The 17,875-nt window shown below is 41.7% G+C and overlaps 1 protein-coding gene across 3 annotated transcripts in view; it reads left to right on the plus strand.

Annotated features, from left to right (window-relative positions):
- The first annotated feature begins 366 nt into the window (after positions 1-366).
- Positions 367-17,875, plus strand: part of RMDN2 (regulator of microtubule dynamics 2) — a 98,249-nt gene continuing 80,740 nt past the window's right edge. For 2 of the 3 annotated variants that reach the window (XR_006015052.1, XM_042021986.1), the window contains exons 1-4: positions 367-441; positions 5,369-5,823; positions 13,569-13,764; positions 14,727-14,829. Coding sequence is in view for 2 of the 3 variants with exons in the window: in XM_042021986.1 (XP_041877920.1) it covers positions 427-441; positions 5,369-5,823; positions 13,569-13,764; positions 14,727-14,829 (769 nt within the window). In the remaining variant the exon portion in view is untranslated. The remainder of the gene's footprint in view (positions 442-5,368; positions 5,824-13,568; positions 13,765-14,726; positions 14,830-17,875) is intronic. The other variant, XM_042021987.1, reaches the window with a different exon arrangement.

The following is a 17,875-nucleotide window of genomic DNA, read 5'->3' on the forward strand; positions in this document are numbered from 1 at the left end:
TCTGCTTTAGCTTTTCCTGTCCTTGCGAAATGCTTTTCTCCTGTGTGGATTCTCAGTTGTACACCAAGGGATAAGCTATAGCAGTGACTCTAATTCAGGGATTTCTTCTTTAAAAGATCAGCTAACTCAAGGAAATTTGTTAGCGTTTCTCTGTTGAATTTGATTGAGATTGGCCAAAGATTCAAAAATACTGGGGAGGAGGCAGAGGTACAGTTACATTTGCACACACTGAGACATAAAAGCAGAGGCAGCCTTATCTCCCCAGGGAACTGTGCTAAGCAGTATGCCTCTATTTCAAGAAAACAGAAAAGATCAGTGTGCTATTACCCATCTCCTTTTAACTTCAATTGATTAATTTTTAATTAGGGGCACTGGACAATTGTTCAAGGCAAAAGCAGCAGAGAATACTGACAAATCTGACAGTGAATGCTTCTCTTTGAGGTAAGATATAATTTTATTTATTTTTATAGCAAAAAATTCAGAAGAATTCAACAAAACTTGACAGAACAGTGATTCCTGACTGTTCTGACATCCAGATCCAGACAGGATTTCTGGCAGGTTGGTTGCTAGTCTGGTCAAAGGTATTTAAGCTTTCACAATGTTTGGTGACATATTAACAATATTTGACTTTACACCTACAAGACAAGTAATAAGTACGAACTGCTACTAACTCATTAAAGGTTTCTGTATTTGTTATAAGAAGTAGATTAATCTCTAGTTGGGGGTTGGGGGGAGGGAGGGGCATTTCAGAAAGAAGAGCATATCACAAAATGGGCAGAAGAATTACAGCTAAAGAAAATTATGAAAATTGTAAGATGCAAACACCTTCCATACAGAAATGAAACCACCAGTAGGTTATGTTACACCTTGTCTGGAAAGAGCATGCATCAATTACTTACTATGTAATGGCTCTCTGATCCATTGAACACAATCACTCAATAATAAGCTAACTTTTCTAATATGACACAAAAATACCATTCAAGTTCCAAATTTCCCAAAAGACCAGTAAACTACCTGTACTGGTTTTACAAAAATAGTGGTGTAAGAAGGCTGGCACCCTGTGCAGGTGTGTCAGTGTTGCAGCACTGGTGTGCTAAGCTCATTCCTGTACATCTGCCTGGGGCCAGGGGTGGAGAGAGGCAGGATGTTCACAAGGTCTTGCCACCCCAAAGCTGCTGGCCTTCTTGAAATTAGTTGGAGTGGCCTTTCAATACTTCAAAGAGTCTATAAAAAAGAAGGAAAGTGACTTTTTCCTCGGGCAAATAATGATAGGACAAGTGGTTTTAGATTAAAAGAGGAGAGATTTGGATTAGATATCAAGAAGAAATTCTTTACTCAAAGGGTGGTAAGGCACTGGAACAGGGTGCCCAGAGAAGCTGTGGATGCCCCTTCCCTGGAAGTGTTCAAGGCCATGTTGGATGCAGCCTGAACAACCCGTTTAGTGAAAGGTGTCCTTGCCCCTCACAGGACACTTGGAATTTGATAATCATGAAGATGCCGTCCAACCCAAACCACTCTAGGGTTCTACAGTGTGGGGTATGCCCAGCCACTGTCCTGGAGGGACGTCTGCTGAGATAAGGAGATTGCCTAAATCTCCCAGCAGAACTCCCCCTGGAAAGGCAACCACTTTGTAGTTATGGTGAGAAGAAGACAGACCCAGAATCCTCTGGGAGACCCTATGCAGATCTTTTGTAACCCATTGGCCTTCACCCATCCCCTGTATCCCTATAAAGCTAGCCCCCTGCCCCTGCGAGGGCAGAGAGAGCCCGTCCCTGGCCTCCCCTTTGCTGGAGTACAGATCAATAAAGCTACCTTTGTGCAAAACAGCTACACGGGCCTCTCGTCTCTCCCCCTGGTCTGGCCTGGAGGCTGCCCTGCAGAACTGAGCTGAAATCACGAGCTGACAATCACTAAAGAGCTGACAGCTCCTGCATGGGCCCTCCTAGCCAGCAGCAGAGGGAAGACACTGGGCCTCGGGAAGGCGATTCTTTTTGGGACCATCTCTCCTGACCGGTTGCAGCTTCCTTGGTCAGAGCTACTGACCCCTAACCAGCTGTCATACTACAGTTCTATGATCTTGACATATTTCTTCCACCACAATTGGCTGAAATTAAGCTCCATGTTCAGGACCTACTGGGTGGAGAAAGTGTCATGGTATGGCTTGTCAGAGGGACAACACACAGGCAACCTGGGGGCATAAGCTTTGTGTTCTTAGGAAATAAGGCTGAAAATACACTAAAAATATTTGGGGAAAACCATTTTATAACAGATGGTTGTCTGGACTTGTTTTTTAGGACTTCAGGTACAAAGTTTCTTTTGAACTAGGAGAAATTCACATGCAGAAGAACAGTACTTTTCTAAGAACATTTATTTCAGTTTTTTAGAACATATGTCATATTTAGGCCAACTGGATTACATTAGATCTAGGTAAATTGATGTTTAGTTCCCCAGCTTGGAAAGCTGCTGTGTTCCAGCAAGTTTCTACATACATGCAATAGCTTCTATGCTTCCATGCTGGTCCACCTGGGTAAAATGGCCACAGGTAAAAAGCAAACAAGGAGTTTGGGACCAGACAGGTGACCTGATTTTCATAGTTGCTACATATCCAGGCAGCTGTAGATGGTAGTTTTTCTGGGGCATTATTTTTGAAAACAGGTCCCCTTCTCTACGGCCTGCAGCCTGAGACAGTCACTTGAGAAAATCTTTGAAAATACTCACTTACCTTTTTGCATCCATAGTATTTTGTTTCAGCTCTGTGCTATGTTTACCCTCCAATTAATTCTCTTTTTTAAATCCTTTCCTGTTTTAATTGGCTTATGGAAAGATTTTGGCAGATTATACTGAAAAAAAGGAAAATAAAAATTAAAGGTTTTCCAACACATTTATATTACCATTCCTGAACATTTGAAACGCTATCAGCATATGGAGATTTATGTTTTCTTGTTCCATTTTAAAACACTGTGGGATTGTGTAACTTAAAACCATTACTTACAGTGAAATTTGTTAAAATAATTTGAGTTTAGTGAAGTTTCCATAAAATTGAAGAGATTTTCACTCTTGGTTTAAAAATCTCAAATTACAAACATAAGAACAGATTATATGTTTCGTTGTTGTTGTGTTGTAACTGGGAAACCTGTAAAGTATTGAAACAGTATTCATTTTCTCATTCTAATTTCTGCCTTTGTCTCAGGTTGTAGTTTGGTCTCATAAAGCTAGTTTCATCCTCAGGTTCGTAATTAAGAATTAGTTTAGAGCTGTAGTTGTTTTGAACTAAATCTTTGTTTGAAAATAAATAGACATTAGACTGATTTACAATTGTTAATTTGCACTAAGACTGAAAATTCTTGAGTTCTTGGTACCTGTTTTAGGTAGTTTTTTGTTTTGAACAGTACTTTGTTTACTTTTTAAAGGCAGTTAGTATGTTTTTTAAGAATTATGTTCCTTTGTTTCTGATTGATATGGCTGAGGACAATTCCAGCTGTTGAAGAGTTTCTTTCATTGCACAGACACAGTGGTTTCCATGATGGTTTCCTTAAGCCCTCACACAGAAAAACATGAGTTTTATGCTTGTAAATTCTGGCAGGATGTTGTGCACAGGCCCTCCACAAAGCTTCAGGAAGACAAATGGTCAGAGCAGGTTGTCTGTGGTGATTCTTCCATTCAAGCCAGAAACAGGAGCCAGATCTGTTTGTCATAAAGGGCAAAGAAGGGTCTTGTGAGAGTTACCAGTAAAAGTGATCTCAGATGGGGCACAGGAGCAATACCTCCCACACCCTGTTAAATCTCAGTTCTGCTGCTCTGCTCTGCTCTGGTGAGACTCCACCGGCAGAGCTGCATCCAGATCTGGGGTCCCCAACACAGGACATTGATTTGTTTGAACAAGTCCAGACAAGGAACACCAAGTTGATCAGAGGGATGGAGAACCTCTCTTATGAAAAATGCTGTCAGAACACGATTGTTCAGCCTGGAAAAGAGAAGGCTTTGTTGTCACCTAATGGTGGCCTTCCAGTACTGAAGGGAACTTACAGAAAAGGTGGGGCAATACCATTTACCGGAGCATGGAGTGACAGGACAAGGGGAAATGGGTTCAAACTGAAAGAGAATAGGTTTAGATTAGATAATAGTAAAAAATTCTTTACTGTGAGAGTGGTGAGGTACTGGAACAGGGCACCCAGGGAAGCTGTGGATGCCCCTTCCCTGGAAGTGTTCAAGGCCAGGTTGGATGGTGCTTTGAGCAACCTGGTCTAGTGGAAGCTGTCCCTGCCCACGGCAGGGGGGCTGGAACTAGATGATCCTTAGAGTCTCCTTCCAACCCAAACCATTCTATGATTCTGTGGTAAGCTCCTCCATGACTGGGCAATTTATAATGGACTTCGGCGAAATCAGCTTTGGGCCCTTAGGTGGCTAAAATTGGAATGAAGCTTTTGTGCCGGGACTGCCCGTCTTCCTGGCAACTGGGCGGGGTTTCTCCGTGATTTTGCAGCTTCAGGTCTCCACTAGTGCAGTGGAAACACCGTTTCTCTGTGGCCTAGAAGTAGCAAAAGGTGAAATCGAGAGGCCACCAGACTGAGGACAGACACATGAACAGGTACACTTGCTCTAGAACGGCGTATTTCGAGCCATGTCTGTGGCAAGTGCAGCCGGCGTCCCGCAGCAGCACGGCCCGCCGGGACTCCCAGCGCTGCGGGAATGCCTCCTCCACCGGGCAGCGCGCGTCACCCGGGCGGCCGGGCCGGCGGTGCGGCCGAGGCCCGGCCCCCTCGATCCGGGTATCGCCGCCCCGGGGCGGCCCCGCCGCCGCCCCCTGAGCCGCGGCGGGAGAGCTGCGGGCTCCTGGGCCGGACGCGCCGCTGTTCCTGGCTCGGCCCGGCCCGGCCGTACGTACGTACCGGGGGCGGCGCCGGGCTCGGGGCTGGCGCTGCCGGGACGGTCGGGGCTGGGGCGGCCGCGGGGCGGGCGGGAGGTGAGCGCGGGGCTCCGGCAGCCCCTTGGCGCGGTGGGGCTGGGGGACCGGCGAGACGCCCCTCCGGGCGGCGCTCCGGCCTGACAGCTGGGTTTCCGCCTTCCTGCAGTGGCGCAAAATCCGATTATACGAGTTTCTCACATTAAAACAAGCAAATCGCAGGATGCCGGGATGGTTGAGAGTGAAGGCTTCAGTCCTGCCCACGTGCCGGCGCCCCTCACACCCCCAAACCCACTTTTGTCTTGTTTTTGCTGCCTTGTATTGTAGAACCTGCGAGAGTTGTAGTGTAACTTTGTGTCAGCAGTTCTTCCAGCCTTACACTTTTGTGATTTCAGAGCAGAGCAAGTCGCTTGGGTAGAGCAGGGCGAAATATCTTAAACTCTTATTGTTGTCTCGCAATTCCAGGACCGTGCAGAAATGTCTCCCTTTGAAAATAAAGGACTAATACTGGGCGTAATGGCAGGGACTGCTGGATTAAGCCTGGTGCTGATTTGGTACCGCAAGGTCCGAAAGCCTGGTGCAGCTCTGCGTATGCATGCGTTCCAGGATATTAATTCTGTGGGCTTGCAAAATGAGGCTCCTAATGAGCAAGGAGCAGTAATGGTTTTACATGGAAGGCAACTGCAGATACTAGAAAAATTGAATGGCCTGCTACTAAGCGTGGACGAACTGAAGAGAGAGGTGGAATTTCTGAAAGAAGCTATTCCAAAGCTTGAAGGGCTTGTTCGAAATGAGCTTCAAGGAAAAGGTGATGTTCAGAGAGTTAGCCCATCACACAGAGCAACAAGGCGGAGAAAAGCAGAAACAGCTTCTGGTGCAAGAGAAACTACCAGCTCTGAAGAGGCAGAAAGTGAAGGAGGGTGAGTTAATAATAATTTGTATATTCTACTATACACACACAGTGCAAGTTGCATCATTACCTATAAGAAACTGTAAACAGGAGCCCTTTAAAAGTTTTATATAGGTTTTATACTTCTGGAAAAAAAATGCAAACGTTCAGATTAGCAGTTTTTAGATCAGAGAAGACTCTTGGTGACCATCTCTGAATCTGCACTATGGCTGAAGTTGGCTTAATGCCAAGCATAATACAGATTTTTTTTAAGAATGTGTTTGGTAACACTGATGCAGTATTGCTACATAGCTTTGCAATGAGAGGCAAAGTTCAGAATAAAGGTATAATTTTAAAAGTGCTTCTAGTAAGAAGGTAGCCTTGTGTCTTTGACAGAGTTTGTTCAAACTGTACAAATGCTCATGTGCTTTTCATGATAATTGTCTTCTATGAGCCTCACAGGTGGGTTACTACAGTGTTCTGCCTGGAGGCATTGCATACTATGGAAGCTACATCTGAGTGGAACCCCTGTACAAGTGGCAATGTTTATGTGTATGTGCTGTTGTATACACTTTCTGGTGGCTCAAAAAGTAATCATGAGGAATTTAGGGTACTGACTCAATAAGGTAGAAAGTTCCTAGTTTTGACCACATCTTGTAGTCCCATTGTAGTTAATGGGATCTTTTATACTCACGAGTTGAGGAGCACGCTTGGGGATGATGTGTACCAGGAGTCCAGGAGAGGCACTATATTTTTGTCTTGACATTACTCTCCTGTAATTACAACTTTGTTTTGGTATAATCAGATTAGATACTTAAATGCAATTTACTAAGACTGTGTTTATAGCAACTGAGTTTTTTGAGCCACTTCTCAGCGGGTCTTACACATCTGCGTAGGCAGCATTATGTCTGTAAATTGCCTATCTTATGTCACCTTTTCTCTTTAAAAATATTTTAATTAACCGTAATATTCTGAAGACAGTTAACAGGCTGCATATTAATAGAATTCTATTTTTAACAGTTTCTCCACATTCATTTTCCGTTCCTGTGAACAGAATTTCTTTTTGTGTTACATCCCAGCCCACATGCTTCACAAGTCTTATATTTTGATACCATATTTTAAGACCTGCCAGTTCTATTATGAACCAGTTCTTTATTTTAAGTATTCAGGATTGGCATAAGTATTCGAAACATTCCTCCTTCATCTGGTGTGGAAACATCTTGGTTCTCTTACTTTCTCAGATTATTTTATCCATTGGTTGGTTTGCAGAGGCCTTCATGTTACAAATAAAATATTCAGAGATGCAGATAAGGCAAAGGGGCCAGTTTATGAATTACCAGGTCCACAAATGCAACACGGGGGTTATTCCACACATAGCATTTGAGAAAATCCTGTTTTCTGATCAGGAGTGATGTGTTGCTCTTTGAGAACAAGCCAAGGACACTTGTGTGTTCAGGTTCTTCTGTATGACGAAGAAGCTGATGCGATGATCTATACAAGTGGTTATAGTGTGCAAGAACATTGAATGTGTCCTTAAGAGAGGCCTTCTCTGACAAGAATTTGTGTACAGTCAGAAGCAAGGAAAATAATTCAAGGTTATAGTTAGCATTAGTCATTTGGCTATGTTCTTTCCCAATGCTATTTTTCAATCCCTTTTGAAAAGAGGTGGGCTTTTTTCCTATTAACACCTTGTGCTTGACGTGCTTGTTTTGCATCTTCTCTAAATTTGACATAATTTAATTTCATTTAAGTAAATTGTATTTTTTTCTTCCTCTTACAAATAGGTTGTTAATCCTAATGTGTGTACAGTTGCAATGTATGTAGCTTTTTCCAAGGTCTTCTGTAACCTTAATGACTGTGGTGCATGGCCAGGAGAGTCAGTAGCAACACTTGGGTTTTTCTGGTTTCTGTACATCACCACTTCATATACTGTAGGCATTACACCATGTGCATTGTTTTATACTCTTCTGGGGTGAATTCCAAACACAATGGTGCATTCAGGTGCTTTTTTGTGCACTAGAGAAAAAAAAATTGCTCTTTGTTACAGATAAAACATTTTTTCACCTTTCTGTACTCCCATCTAAAGTACATGCAATGTGTTTCACTGCCTCAGCAGTAATTTCATGATCCAGAAGATAGGATTTTGCTTGAGTTAAGCACTTCTGGTTTTAATTGACGAATTAAAAAGGTGCTGGGAATTGACAGATTAACTAATCTGAAGAGTTTTATGGGTTTGTGCTGGATGACTACATTGATTTCAGGTTTGTAAACTTCTTCCAGAAAAGCTTTTAATATTACCAATTTTTTTTCCATTAAATATTGGAAGCTGACAGTCTCTGATATATCTCTCACTGCTTTAATCTGCTCTGGTCATATTCTCAATGTTACTGTTGGTATTCAGTACCTTGGGAAGAGAAGCTTTCTATTTTGCCTTCCAAAAATTATGTATTTCTGGAAGTGGAGAAATATCACATGTGTTTTAGTAAATGAACTATATTTTTACATAATGACAGATAGTCTGAGCAGAAGGTGCACTGAATGGATGAGACATTACATGCTAAAGAGTCTGTGGTTTCTAGTCTGTGCTTTTCTGTATTCTATTTTTTTTTTTTTTTTTTAGTTTGTTTCAGTTCCTATAATGTACTAGTGAAAATTTCAATGTTTAACGTTTGAGAATGTGTAACAAGCACTCATTCATTTACAAATACATTACGAATAAATTGTGTCTAGATGATCACCTGGAATGGAGCATATCACCAAATTCTTCTCTTTGTGATTTTCAAGCTGTTTCCTCCCTGATATGGCAGTGATGAACCCTGGACATTAGTGCCATGTTTGGCACCTGTCTTCAGCAGGCCTAGCGTCCAAGCTCTTCAAATTGCATTTGGTATCAGGCACCAGAAAGATTCACCACAGTGAATTCTTTTCCGACAGATGTTCTATTTATAATTTTTCCTTGAAATAGTTTAAATAGTCAACAGGAAAAAAACATTTCCCTTGCCTGCTTCTGAGTATCATTTCACGTAGCATTTTAAAATTTATTTTTCTGTTTATTTCTTTTAAATGCAACCTTCAGTTGGCCTAAGACTCCTTTGTGCCAAACTTTTCCTTGAAGACCGCTTATCATTGCTGATGGATATGCACTTTGGTGGATCATACAGTGCAAATTTGATTCAGATCCATCTGTGACATATAATCACCTTTGTGTGGAATTAGCCAGAGCAGATGAGAGGGTGTTTGTGTCAGCCTGTGGTTTTTTCTAAGTCGGCAGGGAGATGACAGATGATATTTGATCTGTCTAAAAGCTGAAGTGTTGTGAACAGATGATACCTGGTTAGGCCCAGTGTCTGCGAATTTACAGACACCACAACACAAGTTTTTGAACCACCCGAGTGTGTTTATACCACAGAGGTGTTTTGTACCATGTAGCTCAGGGTTTGTTTTAATCCAGTACTAGGTGCTGGGATTTACTGAACTGCTTAGCCACAGTGGGGTGAGTCTCCAGCACAGTTTCCATTTGTTCTTTGAACTTTGAACAGTCCATTTTGATACAACTGACTCCTGTTGGTTGATCGTTGCCACTCGTGTTCTTATCACTGTTTTTCTCTTTTATTTAAAATGTAGTGGTAATAAAGGTGAAAACAAGTTGGCACTGACTCTAGACATTTTTAAAAAGTTCTTCCATTTTCTCAAATATTGAACAATGTGTTTATCACACATAAATACTCACTTTTCTGTTTATCATCTGATAAAACCTCTCGCAGGAAAATACCGGGTAAAATTGCAGATTTCTGTTGTATGGAATATTTGTAAAACAAACCATAATGACTCTTCCTTGTTTACTGTTTATTTCCATTTTGGAGTAGTGTCATCAGTCCTTAAAGTCTTGGAGTTTTTAAAGTGTTAAGAAGAATCTCCACTTCTGTTTGTGTCAGTAGTGATTTTTAGTGCTTTAGAATGCATAGATATCTAAGACTATTAGCTGCTTTGTTAAGGCTGATATCACTCAACAAGTAAATTGCAATTTATGACATTCTAATCAATCTGTAAGAGGGTCTGTTCCACATTTGAATTCTTTGAAGATTCACAAAGCAGATAAATAAAGGAGGTAGGAGAGAATTTGTCAGGACAGTGGAGATGAGAGGGAATGGGTAAGAAATGACCTGCCCTCTCTGCTTTTTCGTAATTAGTTCCTTATGTGTTCACATGATCTGTTAAATAGTGACCTACTTCACACTTTTTCTATGAGTCTCCCAATAAATATATGACTTACCTGATGTCATGTTGTGCTGATTTGTGCACAGCCTAGTTTTTGGTAGCAGGGGAAGGCCACAGATGTGGCTTCTGTGAGAAGCTGCTGGAAGCTTCCTCCATGTCTGGCAGAGCCAATCTGATGGCTCTGAAGAAGGACATGCTGTTGGCCCAGTTAGAGAGGTTGGTAATACCTTTGTGATGACATTATTTAAGAAGGAAATCAAAGCAGTGCGTGGGCAGTTTTTTCCAGGGGTAGAGAGCTGCTGCCACTGGGGCATCCTGGCCCTGCGTGTGGTGATGCACTGCTGCTGCCATTTTGGCGCGCCTGCAGTGAACTTTGCCTGCTTGGCTGCCCTTAGCCAGCTGCACTGCGGGCAGAAGGGCAGGGGCGGTGGCAGCGGCTTCTCCTTTTTGGCACCCCATTTGAAGAGAGGCATTAAATAGCGCCAGCGCTGCCACAGCTGGCACCGCCCGTGCAGTGGCAGTGGGGGCCATGTGGCCGGCAGCAGATACATGGCGAACGATTCCCCAGAGTGGAACCTAGACGAGCTCAACCTCTCGGTGCTGTGAGATGCTGCAAGAATCTTTGAATTAGTGAAATTTGTTGATAATGATACCTCTGAGCAGCCATTTTTTTTCTAGTCAGAGAAAGAGGAAGAAGTCAGAACATGTGGAGAAAGACAGCATGGTGGCACCAAGGTCAGTGACAAGAAAGAGGGGGAGGAGATGCTCCAAATGTCAGAGTCAAGATTCCTCTGGAAGCCGTGATGAGGACTATGGTGAAACGAACTGTCCCCCTGTAATCCATGAAATCCACAGGGAGTACAAAAATCCACTTGCAGCCCATAGGAAAGGTGCCCATGCCGGAGCGAGTGGAGGCCAGAAAAAGCTGTAATCCAGTGAGAGACCCAGGGAGAGAGGGCCCCTGCTTCTAAAGATAGAGAGAGAAAGCCCTTGCTTCCAAACTAGAACAGCCTATCCTTAAAAGACTGTACTTCATGGACAAGAGACCCACGTCACAGCAGTTCTGGGCAAACTGTTTTGCCCGTGGGAGAGACTCACAGCATAGCAGGAGAAAGGCTCCTCTGCCTGAACAAACTGCAAAAGATCTTGCGTGACAAACTGACCGAAACCCCCCACGCCCTGTGTCTCCCTGTGCTGTCAGTGGGAAGGAGGGGCTGGGGGGGAAAAAGGTGTTTTAAAGGCTTATTTTACTTCTCATTATCCTCCTCTGACTCTGTTAATAATAAATTTACTTTATACCTTTAAATTTGAGCCTATTTTGCCCTTAGAATGTTTTCTCCCAATCCTTAACTCGTGAGCCCTTCATTTTTTTCTCCCTCTTCTGCTTAGCTATAGCAGAGGAGAGTGAGTGAACAATTTTCGTGGGTACCTGGTGTTTTAGCCAGTGTCAAACCATGACACATGTGAATTTGATGTTTGGCCTCAGTTTGATATCTGGTCATGACATTTGCTATAATGCTGCTGGAAATCCCTACTGGGCTTATTTGGACTACCAGCCCAATGGACTTGGCTGTCAACCCAACCTTATATTTGTCAACCAGCCATTATATTTTTGCTGGGAGAATAGCATTTTCTAGTAATCACTTCTCTCTGTTATCTAACACTGTAACAGTAAGGATCATAGAAATTTTAGCAGATGTTTATACAGCAAAAGTAAAGAATACAGCATCAACATTGACTTCCAAACACTGATTCCTTACTTTCATATCTACCTGATTAGGTAGCATTTGATACAGTGCCCAAATTCCTGTAACTAAGGAAATTGTCCTTACTGCTTAGTTGTTGCTGTTTTATATTATGTAGTGCCCTTAATTTAGGCTGGAAATTATGCAGATCCTCAATGCATTTATCTTTTAATTAGGGGGAATGGAGCATCTAAACCACATGAGGAAAGATACTTTCCAAACGAACTTCATATCATAGTTCTGTGTTGGAGCTTAAAAGACTGTCCCACTCCCCAGGAACTCCCCTGTACATTTGATTAAGTTGGGGCTTTTACAAATGCAGCCATGATATAATTCCCCTGTGCCCACTTCAAAATAACTATGGAAGAACAATGTACTGTGTCTTTAAACAGGCTTCAAAAAATTAAAATAAGTGTTCAGTGGTTGAATATAGTCTCTGCAGAATACAGCTTAGGGTTTGTCAACTTCAGCGTCATCAAGATTATGTAAAACAAATCTGTAGAAACAAATGAAGTTTCCCATCTCTGTTCTGCTCCATGATATTTTTCAGTTTGAACATGTACACTTGTTCTGTGTCTGTATTGTTTTATCCAAATGTATTTTTTGACTCCTTTTTCCTGTATCACTGGTTTTTGCAGCAAAACTGTCTTGCCACATTTAGCACTTCTGTAGCTTCACAAGCAGTTGTATTTGTTCATTTATAGGCTGTAAGTGTATCTGCTCTGATACACTGATCTGTTCTGAAAGCAACACATTCAAAACAGAATATTTAAAAGCCATGATTAATAACCTTCATTTTGACTGCTAGCATTCTGTTCTGGTTATATTTCTGAAAAAAGAAAGAGATTTTATATGTTCTGACTGCCACGGCCTACTTCGGTTATTCAGTTACTTAATGTGTATAGTACATTTCATGCTTTTTGTACTCATGGTAACCACTTAGAAAATCTCAGAACCTGGCAGCTGATAGCTTTACATTATTATTTCTCCCCAGAACACCAGTATTTTCAAAAGTGGAAATGCAGAAGATGAGGCTTCTTTGTCCATTTTTAGTACATAAGCAAAAGGCTACTTTTTAAAAAAAATGCTATCAGCTTCTCCTCTTTGAAATTGGAGTACCCTAATGTATTCTCAGCACTTTGGACAGTAAGGCCACCTGCTTATCTCTGCTTGATATTTATGCTTTTGCAAATATTTCTTTGCCCTTGACTGCCTTGTGCTGAGTATTTTTACACTAAGCATCATGAATTAATATAAGCTATTTTCCAGTTTCGGATATTCTGAACTTCAGAATGCATGAAAAAAATAAGGAATTTATAACAATGGTGTTATTTTTATTGGCTTATATTTAGATCTTAAAAGTGTTTAACAAAATATTGTATAAATGATTGTCATAGCACTTATATTTTGGTTAGTAAGCTCATTCCTATTTCAAAAAATAGGGAAATTGAGGTAAAGAGTTGAAGAGGCCTATTCAAGGTTACAGAACATGTCTTAAAACACATGAATGATTTCAAGTGTTCTGCATTTGAAACACAAGGCTACATGTGTTTCTAATATGTATCTGCATTTTTTAATGGAGTATTAGGCAGCAGGACAGTATAATTACTTGCCTGTTATGTTTGGAATATGACTGTGCTGTCCCTTTGAAGATAAAGGTTTTGTAATAATAACAATAAGCTTGATATCATTAATAAAAAATCCTTTAAAGTTGGACAACTGGGATAAATTGTGCTCTGAATTTTTTGCTTTTGAATTTAACAATGCCCTTTTTTTTAAAGAAAAAATTGGTTATTATTTTCTGTGATTTTAGTTACCTTACTGCTCATACTGATTCTGAAGGAGACTCCGAGGAAGAAAAGAGATATATGAAATCACCTGATGCCGTGGTGAAATCAGAAGAAGATGAAGACTTATTTAATTTTTTACAGCAGGTGGACAATTTGCACAAGGGTTCAGAGGATGATAAAAAGGAGGGCTTCAGACTGCTGCTTGAGAAAGATGACAAGGTATTATGGATAAACTTAATATTATGTTGCTATTAACTTACGCTTTGCACTGCTTTTGAGAACTTAATGCAAGCTTTAAAATGCACATAGAAATGGAAGATGAAATTTCAAGCATATATTTATAATACAGTGAAAAAGCAGTATTTCAAAGTGGTGTTAATATTCATGATGTGTGGACATAGGAGGTCTACTGTTTTATATCCCATTCTAATTCAATAACTTTGAGGCTTTGTTTGACATAGGAGTTCTTGCATACAACAAAGAAAAATCGTGGGCTTTTTTCTTTGTAAATGATACTTACTTTTGCTGGTTTTGGAATAGTCTGTGTGAGAAAATCCTGTAGAATTAAGTAGTAACCAGACCTACTGTTCTCAAACTATGAGCATGTAGTCTGCTCATACCTTTCTAATGTCCTTCATGTGAATTTTTCCTTTACCAGGCCCAAATGTAATTCCAGGTAGAATTTAAAGGTGGTTTGATGTGCAGCGTTCAGTTCAGTGTAACATTTTATTCTGCTTTGGCAAGCATTAGTTCTGACTGTATTTTCATCTGAATATTGGAATACCAAGAAAGGTAGATGAGATATTAATTGTGGGTGAGTGTGGTGCTTATGACCTCCCTAAAGGAAATACACATCACTTTGTTCAGGGATTTGTTGTGCTTTACTGGATTACCCTGTAAATGTTTATATTAAAGAAGTTTAAACTGATTTATAAAATAAAACCTCTTTAGACAGTCTAGGGTGTTTCTGAAAGCTGTATTCGCTTTTGTTCATGGAAAATTGGTCAATTGGTTCTCACATAAACTAAAGGTAGTATGTAGAAGGATGGAAGATTAACAAAAAATTACACCATGTTCTGATTACTTGCTTTAGTCAAGTTATTAATTTTAAGCATTATGAAAGTAAACTGTTCAAATCACATTCTGATCAGTTTAATTATGTAGCTGTCCTCTACTTTCAGTATGAAAACTGTGTGGACTTTCTTTGGAGACTTGCACGTGCTTATGGAGATCTGTTTGAGATGACTACTGATGCTGAGGAGAAGAGGAAATATGTAACTGATGGTAAGCAGAGGAAAAATGTTTATGTAGAATGCTGTCTGAATGTAGTGAAACATGCTTTGAACTTTGGTTAACTTTTCCAATATAAGGAATTTGCAATCCAATAAATGGAAGCATTTGTACTGTAATGATAACGTTTTGTGCAGTAAGCCACCACAGTTTACAACTGCAGTTCATTCTTTCCTCACTGAGAGATCCAAAATCAGTGGCAGAGAAGTATTATAGGTCATAATTGGAGGCTGTTGTCTCTGCAGATTGGCTTAAAATCCTCAATTTTATTGAGAAACAGATGGATACAGAATGTGAAAAAACCCAGATGCTGTCAGCACAGTTTCTTAATTGCATCTTTGGGAGAGCAAAAGGAATAAATAAATGTTGAGGCTGGGTCAAGGTTTAGTGTTCTGCTTTCCTGTGGTAAGGAGCACTCCTGCATATCAGCAGCCTCTTTTGTGGCGATGGTGGGGATGAAACCTTGTGAATCTGGAGGAGCTGTTAACCAGAAACAGAAGTCATCTGTGACAACTGATGTTGCTTCCAGACATCTCTCCCCATGTGTCCTGTTTGACAACTTAATCTCCATAAGATTTTGATTTTCTTCTTCATAGCACTTTTTTTTTGTTGTTGCTTTTAAAAGTATTGCCCTTTCTTTCACTGTCTGGATGGATATTGGCTAGAAATACAGTTTGTTTCTCTTTTTATTTTGGGCCTTTGTTTTATTACATTAAAACCTACATCTTCTCTACCCTGTGTCACTCTCCTTCAGTCAAGGCATTGTTCTTAAAATAATCCTTTTTGCCTTTATCTGGGAGTACTTCTGTCTTTCTTTTGTCTCTCCATTGCCTCTCCGTTTTTTGCTGCAGCAAATCAGGTTTTGTAAGTGTAATCCAAGTTTGGGTTCTTTTGTCTTTTGTGACACCTCTCATTGACTTTTTGTTCTGTTGGCAGTGACAATGTCACTGACAGAGCAGTTTTGGCTGTCTCCTTTGTCATCCTTAAAGGCAGTGTCATGCCTTCATGCTGTTGTAACATATTCCACAGACAAGCTCAGCTTGTTCAAGGTCCTTCCTTGTTCCTATTCTTTTGTCATCTAAATACTCCTGAAGACTTGCACTGTCTTAGCTACTTAATTGATACTGTCTTTGCTTTAGTAGCAACTCCGTTTCTTTGTATAGAAATCCTACAGTGCAGTAAGGATTATGACACAAAATAAAGAAAAACAGTAAATTCTGTTGTTGGATCCTTTGCTTTTACCAATGACTGGACTTGAAGCTGGCCAGGACTGTGGGGAACAATAAAAAGAGTTTATTCAAATGTATTAATGAAAATAGGCAGTGTAAAAATAACATCAGCCCATTACAGAATGAGGGTGGTCACCTCACAGACAGGGACATGGACAAGGCAGAGATGTTTAATGCATTCTTTGCCTCTGTCTTCAGCATGGATGATGGACCAAGGGGTTCTCAGTGCCCTGAGCTGGAGGATGATGACTGCAAGAATGATCAATTCCTAGTTGACCTGGAAATTGTGCAGGATCTGCTGCTCCAGCTGGATCCCTACAAATCTATGGGGCCTGATGGGATTCATCCAACAATCCTCAAAGAACTAGTTTGTGTCATCTCAAAACAAATCTCCTGATGATTTCTGAGCAGTCTTGGGAATCTGGAGAGGTCCAGCTGACTGGAAGCTGGCAAACATTGTCCTGATTTTCAGAAAGGGCAAGAAGGAGGACCCTGACACCTACAGGGTCTGCCAGTCTCACTTCAGTGCCTGGTAAAGTTATAGAGAAGATTATTCTGGGAGGTATTGAAAAATACCTGGAGGACAATGCAGTCATTGGTCACAACCGGTGTGGCTTCGTGAGAGGAAAGTCCTGCTTAGCAAACCTGATTTCCTTTTGTGACACAGTAGCCCACCTAGCTGATCAAGGGAAGCCAGTTGATGTAATCTTTTTGGATTTCAAGAAAGCTTTTGATACTGTCTCTCACAGGATCCTTCTGGACAAAATGTCCAGCACACAGCTGGATAAAAACATCATGGGATGGGTGAGCAACTGGCTCACAGGTCAGGCACAAAGGGTTACAGTGAATGGGGTGACATCAGACTGGGGACCTGTCACTAGTGGGGTTCCAGAGGGCTCCATCCTCGGCCCTGTGCTCTTCAGCATCTTCATAAATTACTTGGACACAGGACTGGAAGGGATACAGAGCAAGTTCACAGGTGGTACAAAACTGGGAGGAGCTGTTGACTCCCTTAAAGGCAGGGAGGCCCTGCAGAGAGACCTCAACAAATCAGAGGGCTGGGCAATCACCAACCATGTGAAGTTCACCAAGGGAAAGTGCTGGATTCTGCACCTGGGATGGGACAGCCCTGGATGTATGGACAGACTGGGGAATGAGATGCTGGGAAGCACTGCCGTGGATCCTGGTCACTGACAAGCTGAATACGAGCCAGCAGTGCCCTGGCAGCCAGGAGGGCCAGCCGTGTCCTGGGGTGCCTCAGGCACAGCATCGCCACCAGGCAAGGGAGGGATTGTGCCACTCTGCTCTGCACTGGGGTGGCCTCACCTCGAGTGCTGGGGCAGTGTTGGGTGTCACAATATGAGGATATGTAGCTATTAGAGAGTGTCCAAAGGAGGGCAATGAGGATGGTGAAGGGCCACAAGGGCAAGCTGTATGAGGAATGGCTGAGGGCACTTGGTCTGTTCAGTCTGGAGAAGAGGAGAGTGAGGGTAGACCTCATTGCAGTTACAATGAGGGGAAGAGGAGAGGCAGACATTGATCTTTCCTTTGTGGTGACCAGTGACAGGACCTGAGGAAATTACCTGAATTTGTGTCAGGATAAGTTTAGGTCAGATATCAGGAAAAGATTCTTCACTCAGAGGGTGGTTGGGTGCTGGAACAGGCTCCCCAGGGAAGTGGTCACAGCACCATCCTGACAGAGCTCAAGAAGCTTTTGGATAGTGCTCTCAGGCACATGGTGTGACTCTTTGGGGTGGTCCTGTGCAGCGCCAGGAGCTGGATTCAATGATCCATGTAGGTCCTTTCCAACT

This window comes from Corvus kubaryi, unplaced genomic scaffold, assembly GCF_017639235.1.
Source record: "Corvus kubaryi isolate FWS band 111438036 unplaced genomic scaffold, C.kubaryi_AGA036_p1.0 37184, whole genome shotgun sequence".
Lineage (NCBI taxonomy): Eukaryota > Metazoa > Chordata > Aves > Passeriformes > Corvidae > Corvus > Corvus kubaryi.